Here is a 15,515-nt window from a genome sequence, read left to right as displayed (position 1 = left end):
TATCTATCAATTCGTCCATCCATCCATCTCTACGTCTATCCGTCTGTCTGTCTGTCCATCCATCCGCCCCTCCATCTCTACGTCTGTCTATCCCTCTATCCATCCGTCCATCCATCCAACCAACCATCTCTACGTCTATCTGTCTGTCCATCCATCCATCCATTTATCTATCTATCCATCCAACCTTCCATCTCTACATCCGTCTATCCGTCCATCCATCCATACATTCATCCATCCATCCATCCATATCCACATTCATCAGTCCGTCCATCCAACCATCTCTTCGTCTATCTATCTATCTATCTATCTATCTATCTATCTATCTATCTATCTATCTATCTATCTATCTATCTATCTATCTATCTATCTATCTATCTATCTATCTATCTATCTATCTATCTATCTATCTATCTATCTATCTATCTATCTATCTGTCTGTCCATCTCTATGTCCGTCTAGCTATCCATCTATCCATCCTTCCATCCATCCATCCCTACATCTATCCGTCCATCCATCACTACATCTATCTGTCCATCCATCTATCACTACATCTATCCGTCCGTCCATCCATCCATCCATCCATCCATCACTACATCTATCTGTCCATCCATCCATCACTACATCTATCCATCCATCCATCCATCCATCACTACATCTATCCGTCCTTCCATCCATCACTACATCTATCCGTCCATCTATCTGTCCATCCATCTACAGTATCTGTCCATCCGCCTGTCCGTCCGTCCATCTGTCTAATTAAGTCACATTATCCATCTATCACCTGAACAATTACCTGATATAAGCCACCAGGAAGTACAGCACAGGTGCACTTCCTTCACTTTCTCCATGTTGCCATGACAAGGCCAGTTCTGTGTCAGACACGGCGACCACATTAGGCTGGGTAGGAGGTGTAGGAGGCATGCACTTTTCTAAAATATAAGAGAAAAGTTTATGAATTCTGTAGTATGTAGTAATAATGCTGATCAAAATGTATGTTTTGTGATTTGTCTGCTCACCATGAGAGCCAGTGCTGATGTCCCGGGGCATGCTGGGTCTGCCCTCCCCTGCCCAACCGTACGCCCCTACACTGACACGGTACTGCGTGGCCACCTTCAGGTTCCCGATCACCACATCCTAACAGACACACGGGAACAGCTTGCCATGCAGGACAGCACCATATGGCATTAACAGAACATCAGATATTAAACATCTACTCACAAAGCTCGCCTGGCCATCAAACTGCCCCTGTAAGACAAAATCCATGTTCTGCTCAAGTCAGATTGTTCACTTCAACTATGGTATATTGAAGCCTCACAATCACTATAATCTATATATAATTAAATATTGTGTGTGTGTGTGTATAAATATTAAATGTTACTTAATATATATATATATATATATATATATATATATATATATATATATATATATATATATATATATATATATATATATATACAGTGAGAGGAAAATAAGTATTTGAACACCCTGCTATTTTGCAAGTTCTTCCACCTACAAATCATGGAGGGGTCTGAAATTGTCATCGTAGGTGCATGTCCACTGTGAGAGACATAATCTAAAAAAAAAATCCAGAAATCACAATGTATGATTTTTTAACTATTTATTTGTATGATACAGCTGAAATTAAGTATTTGAACACCTGAGAAAATCAATGTTAATATTTGGTACAGTAGCCTTTGTTTGCAATTACAGAGGTCAAACGTTTCCTGTAGTTTCTCACCAGGTTTGCACACACTGCAGGAGGGATTTTGGCCCACTCCTCCACACAGATCTTCTCTAGATCAGTCAGGTTTCTGGCCTGTCGCTGAGAAACACGGAGTTTGAGCTCCCTCCAAAGATTCTCTATTGGGTTTAGGTCTGGAGACTGGCTAGGCCACGCCAGAACCTTGATATGCTTCTTACAGAGCCACTCCTTGGTTATCCTGGCTGTGCGCTTCGGGTCATTGTCATGTTGGAAGACCCAGCCTCGACCCATCTTCAATGCTCTAACTGAGGGAAGGAGGTTGTTCCCCAAAATCTCGCAATACATGGCCCCGGTCATCCTCTCCTTAATACAGTGCAGTCGCCCTGTCCCATGTGCAGAAAAACACCCCCAAAGCATGATGCTACCACCCCCGTGCTTCACAGTAGGGATGGTGTTCCTGGGATGGTACTCATCATCATTCTTCTTCCTCCAAACACGTTTAGCGGAATTATGACCAAAAAGTTCTATTTTGGTCTCATCTGACCACATGACTTTCTCCCATGACTCCTCTGGATCATCCAAATGGTCATTGTCAAACTTAAGACGGGCCTGGACATGTGCTGGTTTAAGCAGGGGAACCTTCCGTGCCATGCATGATTTCAAACCATGACGTCTTAGTGTATTACCAACAGTAACCTTGGAAACGGTGGTCCCAGCTCTTTTCAGGTCATTGACCAGCTCCTCCCGTGTAGTTCTGGGCTGATTTCTCACCTTTCTTAGGATCATTGAGACTCCACGAGGTGAGATCTTGCATGGAGCCCCAGTCCGAGGGAGATTGACAGTCATGTTTAGCTTCTTCCATTTTCTAATGATTGCTCCAACAGTGGACCTTTTTTCACCAAGCTGCTTGGCAATTTCCCCGTAGCCCTTTCCAGCCTTGTGGAGGTGTACAATTTTGTCTCTAGTGTCTTCGGACAGCTCTTTGGTCTTGGCCATGTTAGTAGTTGGATTCTTACTGATTCTATGGGGTGGACAGGTGTCTTTATGCAGCTAACGACCTCAAACAGGTGCATCTAATTTAGGATAATAAATGGAGTGGAGGTGGACATTTTAAAGGCAGACTAACAGCTCTTTGAGGGTCAGAATTCTAGCTGATAGACAGGTGTTCAAATACTTATTTGCAGCTGTATCATACAAATAAATAGTTAAAAAATCATACATTGTGATTTCTGGATTTTTTTTTTTTTTAGATTATGTCTCTCACAGTGGACATGCACCTATGATGACAATTTCAGACCCCTCCATGATTTCTAAGTGGGAGAACTTGCAAAATAGCAGGGTGTTCAAATACTTATTTTCCTCACTGTATATTATATATATATATATATATATATATATATATATATATATATATATATATATATATATATATATATATATATATATATATATATATATATATATATATATATATATATATATATATATATATATATATATATATATATATATATATACACACATACATTGTGAATATCAGAAAATATTATATATACACATAACTATAAATTAATAAATGTATTGCTATTTATCTATCTATCTACCTATATAAATAAATAAATCATGATGACACATAGGTACCTTAAAATGTATACTGATTTATATGTATTATTATTAATATAAATATCATAATTATAAAAATATACTTATGTTGTTTATAATAAATAAAATACCTACATATACAAATATACCCCTAGGTAAATTTAAACAAACGTATCATTACCATAAACAAAAAATATAAGTATATAATAATTTATTGTTATTTTTATTAGTAGTAGTATTATACCGAATAGTAAAGAGGTTGGACATACAGTTGTGAGCATTTCTAAACTCAATGGGACTTCCAGGACAACAGCGTTGCTGGTCGGACGATTATTCCTCATCTCCGTGTAAAACACCTGGTCGATAAAATAAAATAATTAACATTTACATGAATATTTTCATTGCTCTCAAATCATTGCTGTAGTGACATCTATACAGCACCGGTGTAGAAACCTGAAGAATAAGAGGCTTGTAAGAAAAATACGGTTTAGGCTAGTGTTTATCCCATAAGCAACCTTAATACATTAACATAAGTTAACATGGAGACTCTTAGTAACCTAACAGCAAGCAGAGATGAGGACACCTCCTACTGTCTCTACAAATAGGATAAAGGAGCAAAGATCTAAGCGCTTCACTTCCACACACTTGTGCAGTAGGTCAGATGGTTAACGCTTCTGTTTGTAATTAAAGGAGAAGTGTGTCGTTTCGGATGGTGTACTCATAATAAATATGAACTGGATAAACCATAACACTCAATATGATGGGTTTGATCCCGCCTTCACAAAATTGTTTTCTCGAGAAACATACTAATAGCAGCCAGGGTTATTATATTTAATTAAAACTAAAATTATAAATAGTGTCCCAAATTGTAGTATGTTGAAATTAAATTTTCCCGGTTAGAATCCGAAGTGCAGATCCGTGTACACTAAAATATTGCACGAGGATTCGATTAGAACTACAAACATGGATAAAAAGTGTTAAAACTACAAAAATGGCGGATGTGCGAGACCAATGGTTAAGTAGAGAAAGGGCTTGCGTGAATAATAATCAGCATCTAAACTGACAAAACGATATTTATTCAATGTTACACATTCAATTTAATCCGAAACAACATTGTGAACTTTTATATAGATATGTTTGGTCATTAACTTTTAAATGCATCATTATGCAAACACATGAGGAGAGTCTCCACATGAAAGATACTCGACTGGCAGATCAACGTGCTACAGCATTTCTCTCCGATACGGTAGCAAAATAAATTCAAGTGAATGTGGAGGATTTGAACTGCGACAAGTTTAAATGCACGTACCTAAGACACAAAGACGCAATTATGAGTATGTCCCAAAGCTTTTAGTAACCTAACAGTGTGAATGAATAAAATATGAGAATAAAAGCCTAAATTCAATCTGTTCATCATATAAACCGATCATGTCTCTTCAGAGAGAATTCTCAATTTTGGACTAAACCGTTCAATTCATATGGATTAGTTTTATCTCTTTATTAACTTTTTGAAGCGTCAAAGTGGTTGTGTAGCTGTCAATGGAGGGACAGAAAGCTCTCAGATTTCATTAAAAAGAACTTAATTTGTCTTTCGAAGATGAACACAAGTCTTACGGGTTTGGAACGACATGAGGGTGAGTAAATAATGACAGAATTTACATTTTTGGGTGAAGTAACCCTTAAACACTGACACATGATGAGCAATCGATATGCTATTCAATCAGCAGAGAGGCATGAACAGAATGATTACTGTATATTTTGAAAGGCACCAATTTAAAAGTTACAAAAACATTTTTTTAAGCACAGTTGTTCAAGCACAGTTTTCCAATTTGTACCTTGTAGCCAGTGATAGTGCTGACGTGTCTGCGGGGCATTTTCCACCGGACACTGAATGCAGTGCAGTTCACCGTCTCCAGCTGAATGTCCAGCGGTGGACTCAACCTCTCTGAGAGGAACAACAGATCACATCAGAAATACTATCATATAAATACTACTTTATCATTCATCAGTTCATACCGATCAACATTAAACTAAACAACATTAGACCAAAAACAGATCTTGCACATGCTTACCTTAGCAAACAACAATTAATGATATCTCTTATCAATACCAACGAACGCAAAGGTCGTAACAAGAAAAAAAAGGAAAACAGAAACATATACATATAAAACAGGCCGATGCAGAAGATTTGTGTGGACAAGGTCATTCCTAAATCTTTCGCTCAGAGTAAAAAGTTGACGTCTACAGTGCTGATGTACAGTGTGTGTGTGTGTGTGTGTGTGTTCATGTTTTTCTATCCCGGTGGGGACTTCAATCTGAATGCACACAGACTCATGGGGACTCGTGTCACCGTGGAGACCTAAATTTAGGAAACAAGCTTATAAATCATACAGAATGAGTTTTTTTTGAAAATGTACAAATGCAGAAGATTTTGTGTGATAGGGAGGTTTAAGGGTAGGGTTAGTGTAAGGGGACAGAATGTACGGTTTGTGCAGTATAAAAATGAGTATGAATGTGTGTGTGTGTCGCTGCAACCCATGACAGAAAAACAACGCCACAATCATCCTTATGGTCAAGGAAACATGGAGCCACTGCCCCTGAAAGTTCAAGGATTAAAGGGATATTTCCCCAAAAAATGTAAACTCTGTCATCATTTTGAAACCTGTATGAGTTTCTTTCTTCTGCTAAACACAATATGTTTTGTAGAATGTCAGTAAACGAACAGTTGATTGGACCCAATTGACTTCCATAGTATTTTCTTCATACTATGGAAGTCAACTGTTTGGTTAGCGGCATTCTTCAAAACTTCATCTTTTGTGTTCAGCAGAAGAAAGAAATTCACCTGCCAACACAGATATTAGGAATATAGCATTACTTGTTTCTACATGGTAAAAAAAATCTAAGTTGTAAATACAACAAAGATTACTGGAGTACATTTCACAAGAAAATACTGTTTTTCTAAAATTCCATGTGTAATTCAATGTTTTAGTTGTTGTTTCTTGTAATTAACTGAGACATTTACAAGCAGTTATGCATGAAAATTGTGGTAACGCTTTACTAAAAGCCTTCATATATAATGCATTATAGAAGTATTTTAATGCGTTAAATTATGCCTTGTTATGCACCTTATAATGCATTGAATGGTCTCATGAATAATTGTAACCACAGTTATTATACATTATTACACTACTTATCTATTGACCATTTGAAAGTATAATGCATTAAAAACACATGACAAACTATTCATTTAACTTTGGTTACAATCATTTATGAAAAGCTATGATGCATTATAATGTATTTTATGAATACCTTTATAATGCATCATACATAAAGGTGTTACCAAAACTGTTTCTGCACCAGATGTTTTTCAGTGTATCCCGGGAACCCATCCTCAACTCTTCCCGGCACATTCACGGAGCCCGCAGTGGTTTCGAAGGAACGCATTAAAGATGCATTTATTCCAAACGCATCACTCTCTCCTTTCAGATCATTAACAAGGTATAGCTTTCCCTCAAAATAAACACACATCAAGACATCTCACTTGAAAGGTTTGTATAGTCATTAGAGAAATCATGTCATTTGACGGAGTATGACTAATACGCTCTTTGATGCACGTTCCATATGATCTTGGCTCTGATATATCTGTTATGAGCTGCAGGTGTTTGTGGCGCAGTTCAAATCTGAACCGAGACTAATCTAACAACATACAAACCAAGCATGTTACTGGAGCATAATGCAAAGATATCAAATCAGAGCCATATCAGACTTAAGGAAAGCAGTTTAGGAAGGATCTCACATGATGAGCCATTCAAAATCACCAGTGAACGATTATTATTATTGAAGTTTCATGTTGTGTTCTTTAGAAGAACTTAAAACTCAAAAGCAATAGTGTGGGGAAGTAATTGTAACTTTTCCAAAAGTAACTTTTCGAAAGAGGTTAAAAAAAAAATTCCCCATGAAACTTAATACAATATCTGGAAACACTTTACAATAAGGTTCATTTGTTAAAGGATTAGTTCACTTCAAAATCTAAATTTCCTGATATTTTACTCACCCCACCTCATCCAAGATGTTCATGTCTTTCTTTCTTCAGTCGAAAAGAAATTAAGTTTTTGAGGAAAACATTCCAGGATTTTTCTCCACATCATAGACTTCCAAGGCAACCAAAATGTTGAAGGTCCCAGGCGAGGAATAGGGTCTTATCTAGCCAAACCATCTGTCATTTTCAAGAAAAATTAAAAATGAATATACTTTAACATAAATTGCTCATCTTGCGCTGCTCTGCGACGTGCCAAGGATTGTGCAATCACATCGGAAAGGTCACGCTAGACGTAGACGGAAGTACCGCCCCAAGCGAACGTGCGAGGACTAATACAAACGCCCCTTTACCAAAAAACACTCCATCTCCAACTTCAAAATCGTCCGACATCATTGTTTTACCTTTTTTTGCTAAAGGATGTTTGTATTAGTCTTCACAAGAGTGCTTTGTAAACACGGGGGCGGTACTTCCGCCTACGTCTAGCGTGACCTTTACGGCGTGATTGCGCAATCTGTGGTGTGTTGCAAAGCAGCGCAAGTTGAGCAATTTAGGTTAAAAGTATTTTTTTTTTGGTTGAAAATGACTGATCGTTTCAACATGTCCTCTCCAACCAATACGCCTACATAGGTCGTTTGTCACTTCCCTGAAATACGACCCATAGGAGCGTTTACTAAAGTTGCGCCCCTATCAACAACAGGACACTTTCATTTTAATTCATGAAATATGACCCATAGGAGCGTTTACTAAAGTTGCGCCCCTACCGACAACAGGACACTTTCCCTTTAATTCATTGAATACGACCCATAGGAGCGTTTACTAAAGTTGCGCCCCTATCGACAACAGGACACTTCCATTTTAATTCATGAAATACGACCCATAGGAGCGTTTACTAAAGTTGCGCCCCTACCGACAACAGGACACTTTCCCTTTAATTCATTGAATACGACCCATAGGAGCGTTTACTAAAGTTGCGCCCCTATCGACAACAGGACACTTCCATTTTAATTCATGAAATATGACCCATAGGAGCGTTTACTAAAGTTGCGCCCCTATCAACAACAGGACACTTTCATTTTAATTCATGAAATATGACCCATAGGAGCGTTTACTAAAGTTGCGCCCCCTATCGACAACAGGACACTTTCCCTTTAATTCATTGAATACGACCCATAGGAGCGTTTACTAAAGTTGCGCCCCTACCGACAACAGGACACTTTCATTTTAATTCATGAAATACGACCAATAGGAGCGTTTACTAAACTTGCGCCCCAATTGACAACAGGACACTTTTCCTTTAATTCATTGAAAACGACCCATAGGAGCGTTTACTAAAGTTGTGCCCCTATCGACAACAGGACACTTTCATTTTAATTCATGAACAATGACCCATAGAAGCATTTACTAAAGTTGCGCCCCTATCAACAACAGGACACTTTCATTTTAATGCTTTGTTTCCTTTTATTTGCGTCATATTTCAGGTTTTACGTAGCTCAATTGATAGAGCATTGCAAAATACAACATCATGTAATCATGTGATCATGCAATCGTGGGTTCGATCCCAGGGAACGCTTGTGCTCAAAGTATATATGCACTATAAATCACTGGGTAGGTTTAGGGGTGGGTGTAGTTGTTAATGAAAAATTATTTTTGCTAAATGGAAATAAAACAAATGGTGATAAAAAATCCACACATTGCATTTAAATGAACACGCATTTTGATTGGTAAAGACAGTCATATGTAATTTCATGATGACAGACATAACATGACACTGTCATTATTTTTAGGCCAGCTAGAGGGCGCATGACTTTAAAATGTAAATAAAGGTCGTAATAAGGTGCTTGAAAAACGCCCTATAGAGTCTGGGGTTTTTTTGGAATCCTGGAATGTTTTCCAAAAAAAAAACGTAATTTCTTTTCGACTGAAGAAAAAGACATGAACATCTTGGATGAGATGGGGTGAGTAAATGAAGTGAAGTGAACTGATCCTTTAACATTAACAATAGTTAACATGAACTAACAACAGAGATACTTCTGAAGCATTTATTGATCTTAGATAATGTCAACTAGTGCATTATTAAAATCAAAAGTTGCATCTGTTAATATTATTTAATGGACCTGAGCTAACATAAACTAACAATGAGCAGTTGTATTTTATTAACAATAACAAAGATTGGTTACACTTTATTTGAAGGTGTGTTTGTTACACTGTAATTATACATGTAAGTACTGAGTAATATTAAGTAACTACATGTAGACCCTTTTCACATTTCTGGGTTTCTCAGAACGGAAGTCGTCATAGTCGTCAACTTTTATAGCGGTGAATGAGAGAATACATTAAAAATATATTTTTTGTGTGCCCATTTGCAAAACGCCACAATAGTGATTTCACAACTTTCAAAAAGAGGGAAAAAATAGAGTGAGATTGATAAAGGCAGTCAAAAGAGAGAAATATGTTCATTTTTTCCATCATAGACGCTGCATTAGAAACACCCTCACAGCAGCGGTAACTTGTTTTTTGTCATTTGAAGCAAAAGTAATAAAATACAAAGTATTGGTGTTATAAATGTACATACATTTAACAAAAAAAAAAAAATACAAAAAACTTTGCAGGATTTACGATATTGATGCCCGTTAAAACGCATCATCACAGTCTGTGAAAAGGGTCTATTGGGTTAGGATTGGTTTGGTTAGTTTTTTGGGTAGTTTATGTAATTATGCATAATTTGTAGTTATTATCATAGTAAATACATGAAACATAGTATGTAACAATGACAATGTAAATTCAAGTGTTGCCCAAAGATTAATAAACACTGTAAAATGCACTAACTAACAATGAGCGGTTACACTTAAGGTGTCTGTATTACAGTGTAATTATACATTTAAGTACTGAGCAATAATAACTACATGTACTTACTACAGGGTTAGGATTAGGAGGTGGTTATGGTTAGTTGCATGTAATTATGCACAATTTATAGTAATTACTGTAGTAACTAGTAACATGTGTAACAAGGACACTGTAAAATAAAGTGTTACCCTATGAGAAATACATTTAAAGGGATAGTTCACCGAAAAATGAAAATTCTGTCATCATTTACTCGCCCTCACGTTGTTCCAAACCTGTATGAATTTCTTTTTTCTGCTGAACACAAAAGATATTTTGAAGAATGTTTGTAACAAAACAGAGAGAGCAACCATTCATTACCATAGTAATATTTTCCCTACTATGGTAGTAAATGGTCGCTCTATCTGCCTGGTTACAAGCGTTCTTCTAAATATCTTCTTTTGTGTTCAGCAGAAAAAAGAAACTCATACAGGTTTGGAACAACGTGAGGGCGAGTAAATGATGACATCATTTTCATTTTTGGGTGAACTATCTCTTTAAGTAACGTTAAAGGGTTAGTTCACCCAAAAATTGAAAATTCTGTCATTAATTACTCACCCTCATGTCGTTTGCCACCCGTAAGACCTCCGTTCATCTTCGGAACACAAATGAAGATATTTTAGTTGAAAGCTGATGGCTGAGAAAGGCTTCAGATAGGCCTCCATTGGCATTCAGTACATTTACACTCCCAAGACCCATAAAAGGCACTTAAAACGTCGTTACAAAGTCCATCTCACCACAGTGGCTCTACAATAATTTTACGATGCGACGACAATAGTTTTTGTGCGCAAAAAAAAATCAAAATAACGACTTTATTCAACCTCTTCTTGTCTTCCGTGTGTGCCTCCACGACGCATGCGCGAGAATATGACGTAGCGCCGGGGTTCGGGAATCCATGAAATGCACACTTTAGCCCGATTTTGAGAACTACGCCGAGACCTAAAGCACGATCAATGTAGAATTCAACAGCTTAAATACGCGCGTCTTCCTCTGCTTGTAAACAAATCGCTTCTGGGTCATGTGTCCGAACGCCGGATCTACGTCATATTCTCACGCATGCGTCGTGGAGGCACACACGGAAGACAAGAACAAGTTGGATAAAGGTGATATTTTGATTTTTTTTTGCGCACAAAAACTGTTGTCGTCGCATCGTAAAATTATTGTAGAGTCACTGTGGTGAGATGGACTTTGTAACGACGTTTTAAGTGCCTTTTATGGGTCTTGTGAGTGTAAATGTACTGAATGCCAATGGAGGCCTATCTGAAGCCTTTCTCAGCCATCAGCTTTCAACAAAATATCTTGTGTTCCGAAGATGAACGGAGGTCTTACGGGTGTCGAACGACATGAGGGTGAGTAATTAATGACAGAATTTTCATTTTTGGGTGAACAAACCCTTTAACTAACAGGACCTTATTGTAAAGTGTTACCCAATATCTTTTAGCCAGTGAATGTTCAAACATTTCAAAAAGCAGTATGCTATCCTGTTGTCAAATGACCATCACATTGCACTTTGGAAATCAAGTTGCTTTGCATTTTTATTACAATTTTGTGTAAAAACGTCTTGACATTTGAAGTCCAATCAAATGAGGAGTCGAAAAGAGATGCAATCACATCACGCAAAATAATGAAAGGTCAAGTCAAGAGCATTGCATTGTGGGATACAGTATTTCGTGCAGCATGCTCTGTTACTGCACAGTATGCATACTATTTAATGCAGAATAAGTGCGATGTCAGCGTGCGATTGTGAACACAGCCCATGATTTACAACTTGCATTTGCTTGTGTACTATAAAAAGAAAATCATTTAAATGTAAAACTCATAGATGTATTCTTTTGTCAACTTTTAGGAGTATAGACAGACCCAAAGCTAACAGAAAAGCCACAGTTGGCTACTCCAGATTTGATTTAACGGCATCCTTCGAGAGCAACCCAGAAAGATGCAGATATCATTACGGTATGGATTTTCAGGCGACAGAAAACTGTGTAACAAAATTGGAATTGACGTTTAAGTTTGATGGTAAGAAAACTTTTGAAAGGGCCTTCGGTGAGCAAAAAATGTCTCATTAACAACTTTGAGTCAATACGAACTAAAGAGTAAAGTCTCCAGGCAAATATCTTTTTCAACAGATGATGCAATCTTAAGGAAATTTAACTTCCAATAGTCCACTTCTACACTTTCAATCCTTCCACTTTCATAGGGCGGAACCTTAAGATCTGAAACGAAACTGACTAAACCTGTCTATAGACTTGAATTAGTTAGTCTTTTAATAAATCAAGACCACCAAATTAAATATCGCTTCCAGTTTCTTGGCTATACCACTAAAAAGCGCATTAAGGTTAAGCGTCTCCGTATACCGAAGGCTACCAAAGGGACAAGCACCAATTTGCAGCATTTCATCTGAAGTGTCAGTTATCAGAGGGCTTGTTTAGCTGAAATGACTGATGGTTTTCATTACTCTAAACTGTTGGCCATGGGCATTGGGCATGAGATCGTCCGGAGGGCATATGGAAGTGCCATATACAGCACTGACCCTGCTGTATGACTGCGACCTCAGATGTCTCTGTGACAAATCACCTGTACATCGATCAGCCTACATATTCGTCCGGTGTGATTATGGGACATAAAGGAGCTCCAAAAAGTATCCAGACACCTGATGCATGCTTAAAAATGTGTGCGTGTCATCGCATTAGCTAACAAAATAGTGTCATTTATTATAAAGAATGCAAAAAAAGTAGACACAGCTCAAAATGAGGTTGAACACCTGTGGACTTGAGAAGAACTGACTTCACCAGTAATCACCAAAAAAAGAAAAGTTAGTGAGGATGGCCTATTGCATTTACTGATCAGACATGTCCTAATGTGCCCAAAAATAGCCTATTTGTTGGGGTCACTGTATTGCATAATCTTGTAATCACCAAAGATGAGACTAAATCTGAACAAAAGAAGATCACTAATGAAAATCACACTCACCTGTCTTCCGTGCACCAGACTTTCTTGCGCAAAGAGCGATATTACATATCCACACCAATGCTAGAAGCACCATCACTCTCTTCTGGAGGCGCATTTTCAATCCTTTATGATTCTGAAAAATATGATCGCGTCAATCTGAGCCTCAAACGCTGTTGCTCGTCATTCTGAACTCCTCTAGAGAATACAAAAGCGCTGAATTTCGATCTAGGTTTTTGTATGCACGCTGAAGCCGGTCTGATGCGATTACTGCCTGCTGAAGATCAGACGCACTCCTCGTGTGCGGCCCCACAGGAGCCCCGACGCGCGCGAGCAACTCTGAAGAACTTCCACATCCACGGAGCGCCACGACATGCGGCTGTCGAAAGTCTGTGAATCCGCGTCAGACGCAAAGTTTCTTCTTATTTGAGAGTATGTTTTGAGCGGAGCAGTGAGGAGAGAAGGCAGGGACACTCGGAGTTAAGAGGATAAGGGTCTAATCTACACAGATGGAGACTTGAGCTCGCTTCAGTAACTCTGACCAATATAGCAACACGGAGACTGGTCGATGAAATACTACAGCACAGACTGAAGGATGAGGGGAGGGAAAGTTTGAGCCCTGAAGAGCAGATGAACAAGGCATTATATCAACTTTAAAGTTGGTATTAAAAGTAAATAACCACAGGTTAAAACAAAATTACGTATTACAGATAGATAGATAGATAGATAGATAGATAGATAGATAGATAGATAGATAGATAGATAGATAGATAGATAGATAGACAGACAGACAGACAGACAGACAGACAGACAGACAGACAGACAGACAGACAGACAGACAGACAGACAGACAGATGTGATTAACAGACAGACAGACAGACAGACAGACAGATAGATAGATGACAGACAGACAGACAGACAGACAGACAGACAGACAGATAGACAGATAGATAGATAGATAGATAGATAGATAGATAGATAGATAGATAGATAGATAGATGTGATTAACAGACAGACAGACAGACAGACAGATAGACAGATAGACAGATAGATAGATAGATAGATAGATAGATAGATAGATAGATAGATAGATAGATAGATAGATAGATAGATAGATAGATGTGATGAACAGACAGACAGACAGACAGACAGACTTATTACTTTACTTATCTATTGTGGGATAGATAGATAGATAGATAGATAGATAGATAGATAGATAGATAGATAGATAGATAGATAGATAGATAGATAGATAGATAGATAGATAGATAGATAGATAGATAGATAGATAGATAGATAGATAGATAGATAGATGTGATGAACAGACAGACAGACAGACAGACAGACAGACAGATAGACAGATAGACAGATAGATAGACAGACAGACAGACAGACAGACAGACAGACAGACAGACAGACAGACAGACAGACAGACAGATAGATAGATAGATAGATAGATAGATAGATAGATAGATAGATAGATAGATAGATAGATATCCCCTTTTTTCCACTGTCGTCCTGCCCTTTCCATGTTTTCTCTTCTTCTCTCTGTGCTGCTTGAGGATATGAGGAATCTCCAGCTCTATTCTACAGGAAATTGGGGAATTCATGTCAGATTCAAAGCAATCGTTTAGAATAGAATTGGATGTTTACGCCATAAAAAAAGAAAATCAGCACTACATTATCTGCATTGTTTCCCTGCTAAAATAAAAAAAAATCTGAATCAAGGATGATTAACCAGCATAATTAGTGACAACATTCACTGTAATTACGTTTGAATGTAGGCCGATAATAATTCAAAGACTCAAAACGCGCGCACGCGCACACACACAAACGTTTTATATTATTATATTATATTATTAACAGCATTAACTGGAATTTTTTTCACAGAAAGAAATGAATGGTGAGATTGTTTGTTATAGTGTGGCTTCTCGCGGTTTACAGCAACAGTTGTTAAGTAGGTTAGCCTAATTGTAATAACTAATGTACAATCCTGCACTGCAGACTATTGGCCAGAAGAGGGAGTCATATGCAAACGTGCTGATTCCAAGACATCCATTTATCAAAAGTTTCTTGTTCAATATTCACTATTTATTTGTCCAATACATTTCCAGTTGTCCTGAATTATAAGTAATGATTCCAGTTAATAACTTACACAGTAAGCTATTACGTCTTTTAATATAGTACAGTAAAAAAAATACATAAAAATATCTCCTACAAAAAAAAAACTTGCTACCTTCAATTTTTAAGTACAATCACCTTGGCTCTGTAAGTCATTTCAACTTAAATTACATTAAACTGACTTGAATCTTGTAAAAAAAACAAATTTTAAATGGCGTAACT

General features: G+C 37.5%; 1 protein-coding gene across 2 annotated transcripts in view; it reads right to left on the bottom strand.

Moving 5' to 3' along the window:
• The window catches only part of egflam (EGF-like, fibronectin type III and laminin G domains), a 49,430-nt gene extending 35,668 nt beyond the window's left edge, over positions 1 to 13,762 (bottom strand). Inside the window, exons 1-6 of one of the 2 annotated variants that reach the window (XM_079816303.1) lie at positions 13,197 to 13,762; positions 5,143 to 5,252; positions 3,577 to 3,663; positions 1,219 to 1,245; positions 1,017 to 1,134; positions 794 to 929 (exon numbers count right to left, since the gene is read on the bottom strand). In XM_079816303.1, the coding sequence (XP_079672429.1) occupies positions 794 to 929; positions 1,017 to 1,134; positions 1,219 to 1,245; positions 3,577 to 3,663; positions 5,143 to 5,252; positions 13,197 to 13,290 (572 nt within the window). In that variant the 5' untranslated portion in view covers positions 13,291 to 13,762. The remainder of the gene's footprint in view (positions 1 to 793; positions 930 to 1,016; positions 1,135 to 1,218; positions 1,246 to 3,576; positions 3,664 to 5,142; positions 5,253 to 13,196) is intronic. The other variant, XM_079816302.1, reaches the window with a different exon arrangement.
• Between the last annotated feature and the right edge of the window lie 1,753 nt (positions 13,763 to 15,515).

Source organism: Gobio gobio (assembly GCF_949357685.1).
Source record: "Gobio gobio genome assembly, chromosome: 4".
Classification (NCBI taxonomy): domain Eukaryota; kingdom Metazoa; phylum Chordata; class Actinopteri; order Cypriniformes; family Gobionidae; genus Gobio; species Gobio gobio.
This window is presented reverse-complemented; position numbering and strand designations above follow the sequence as displayed.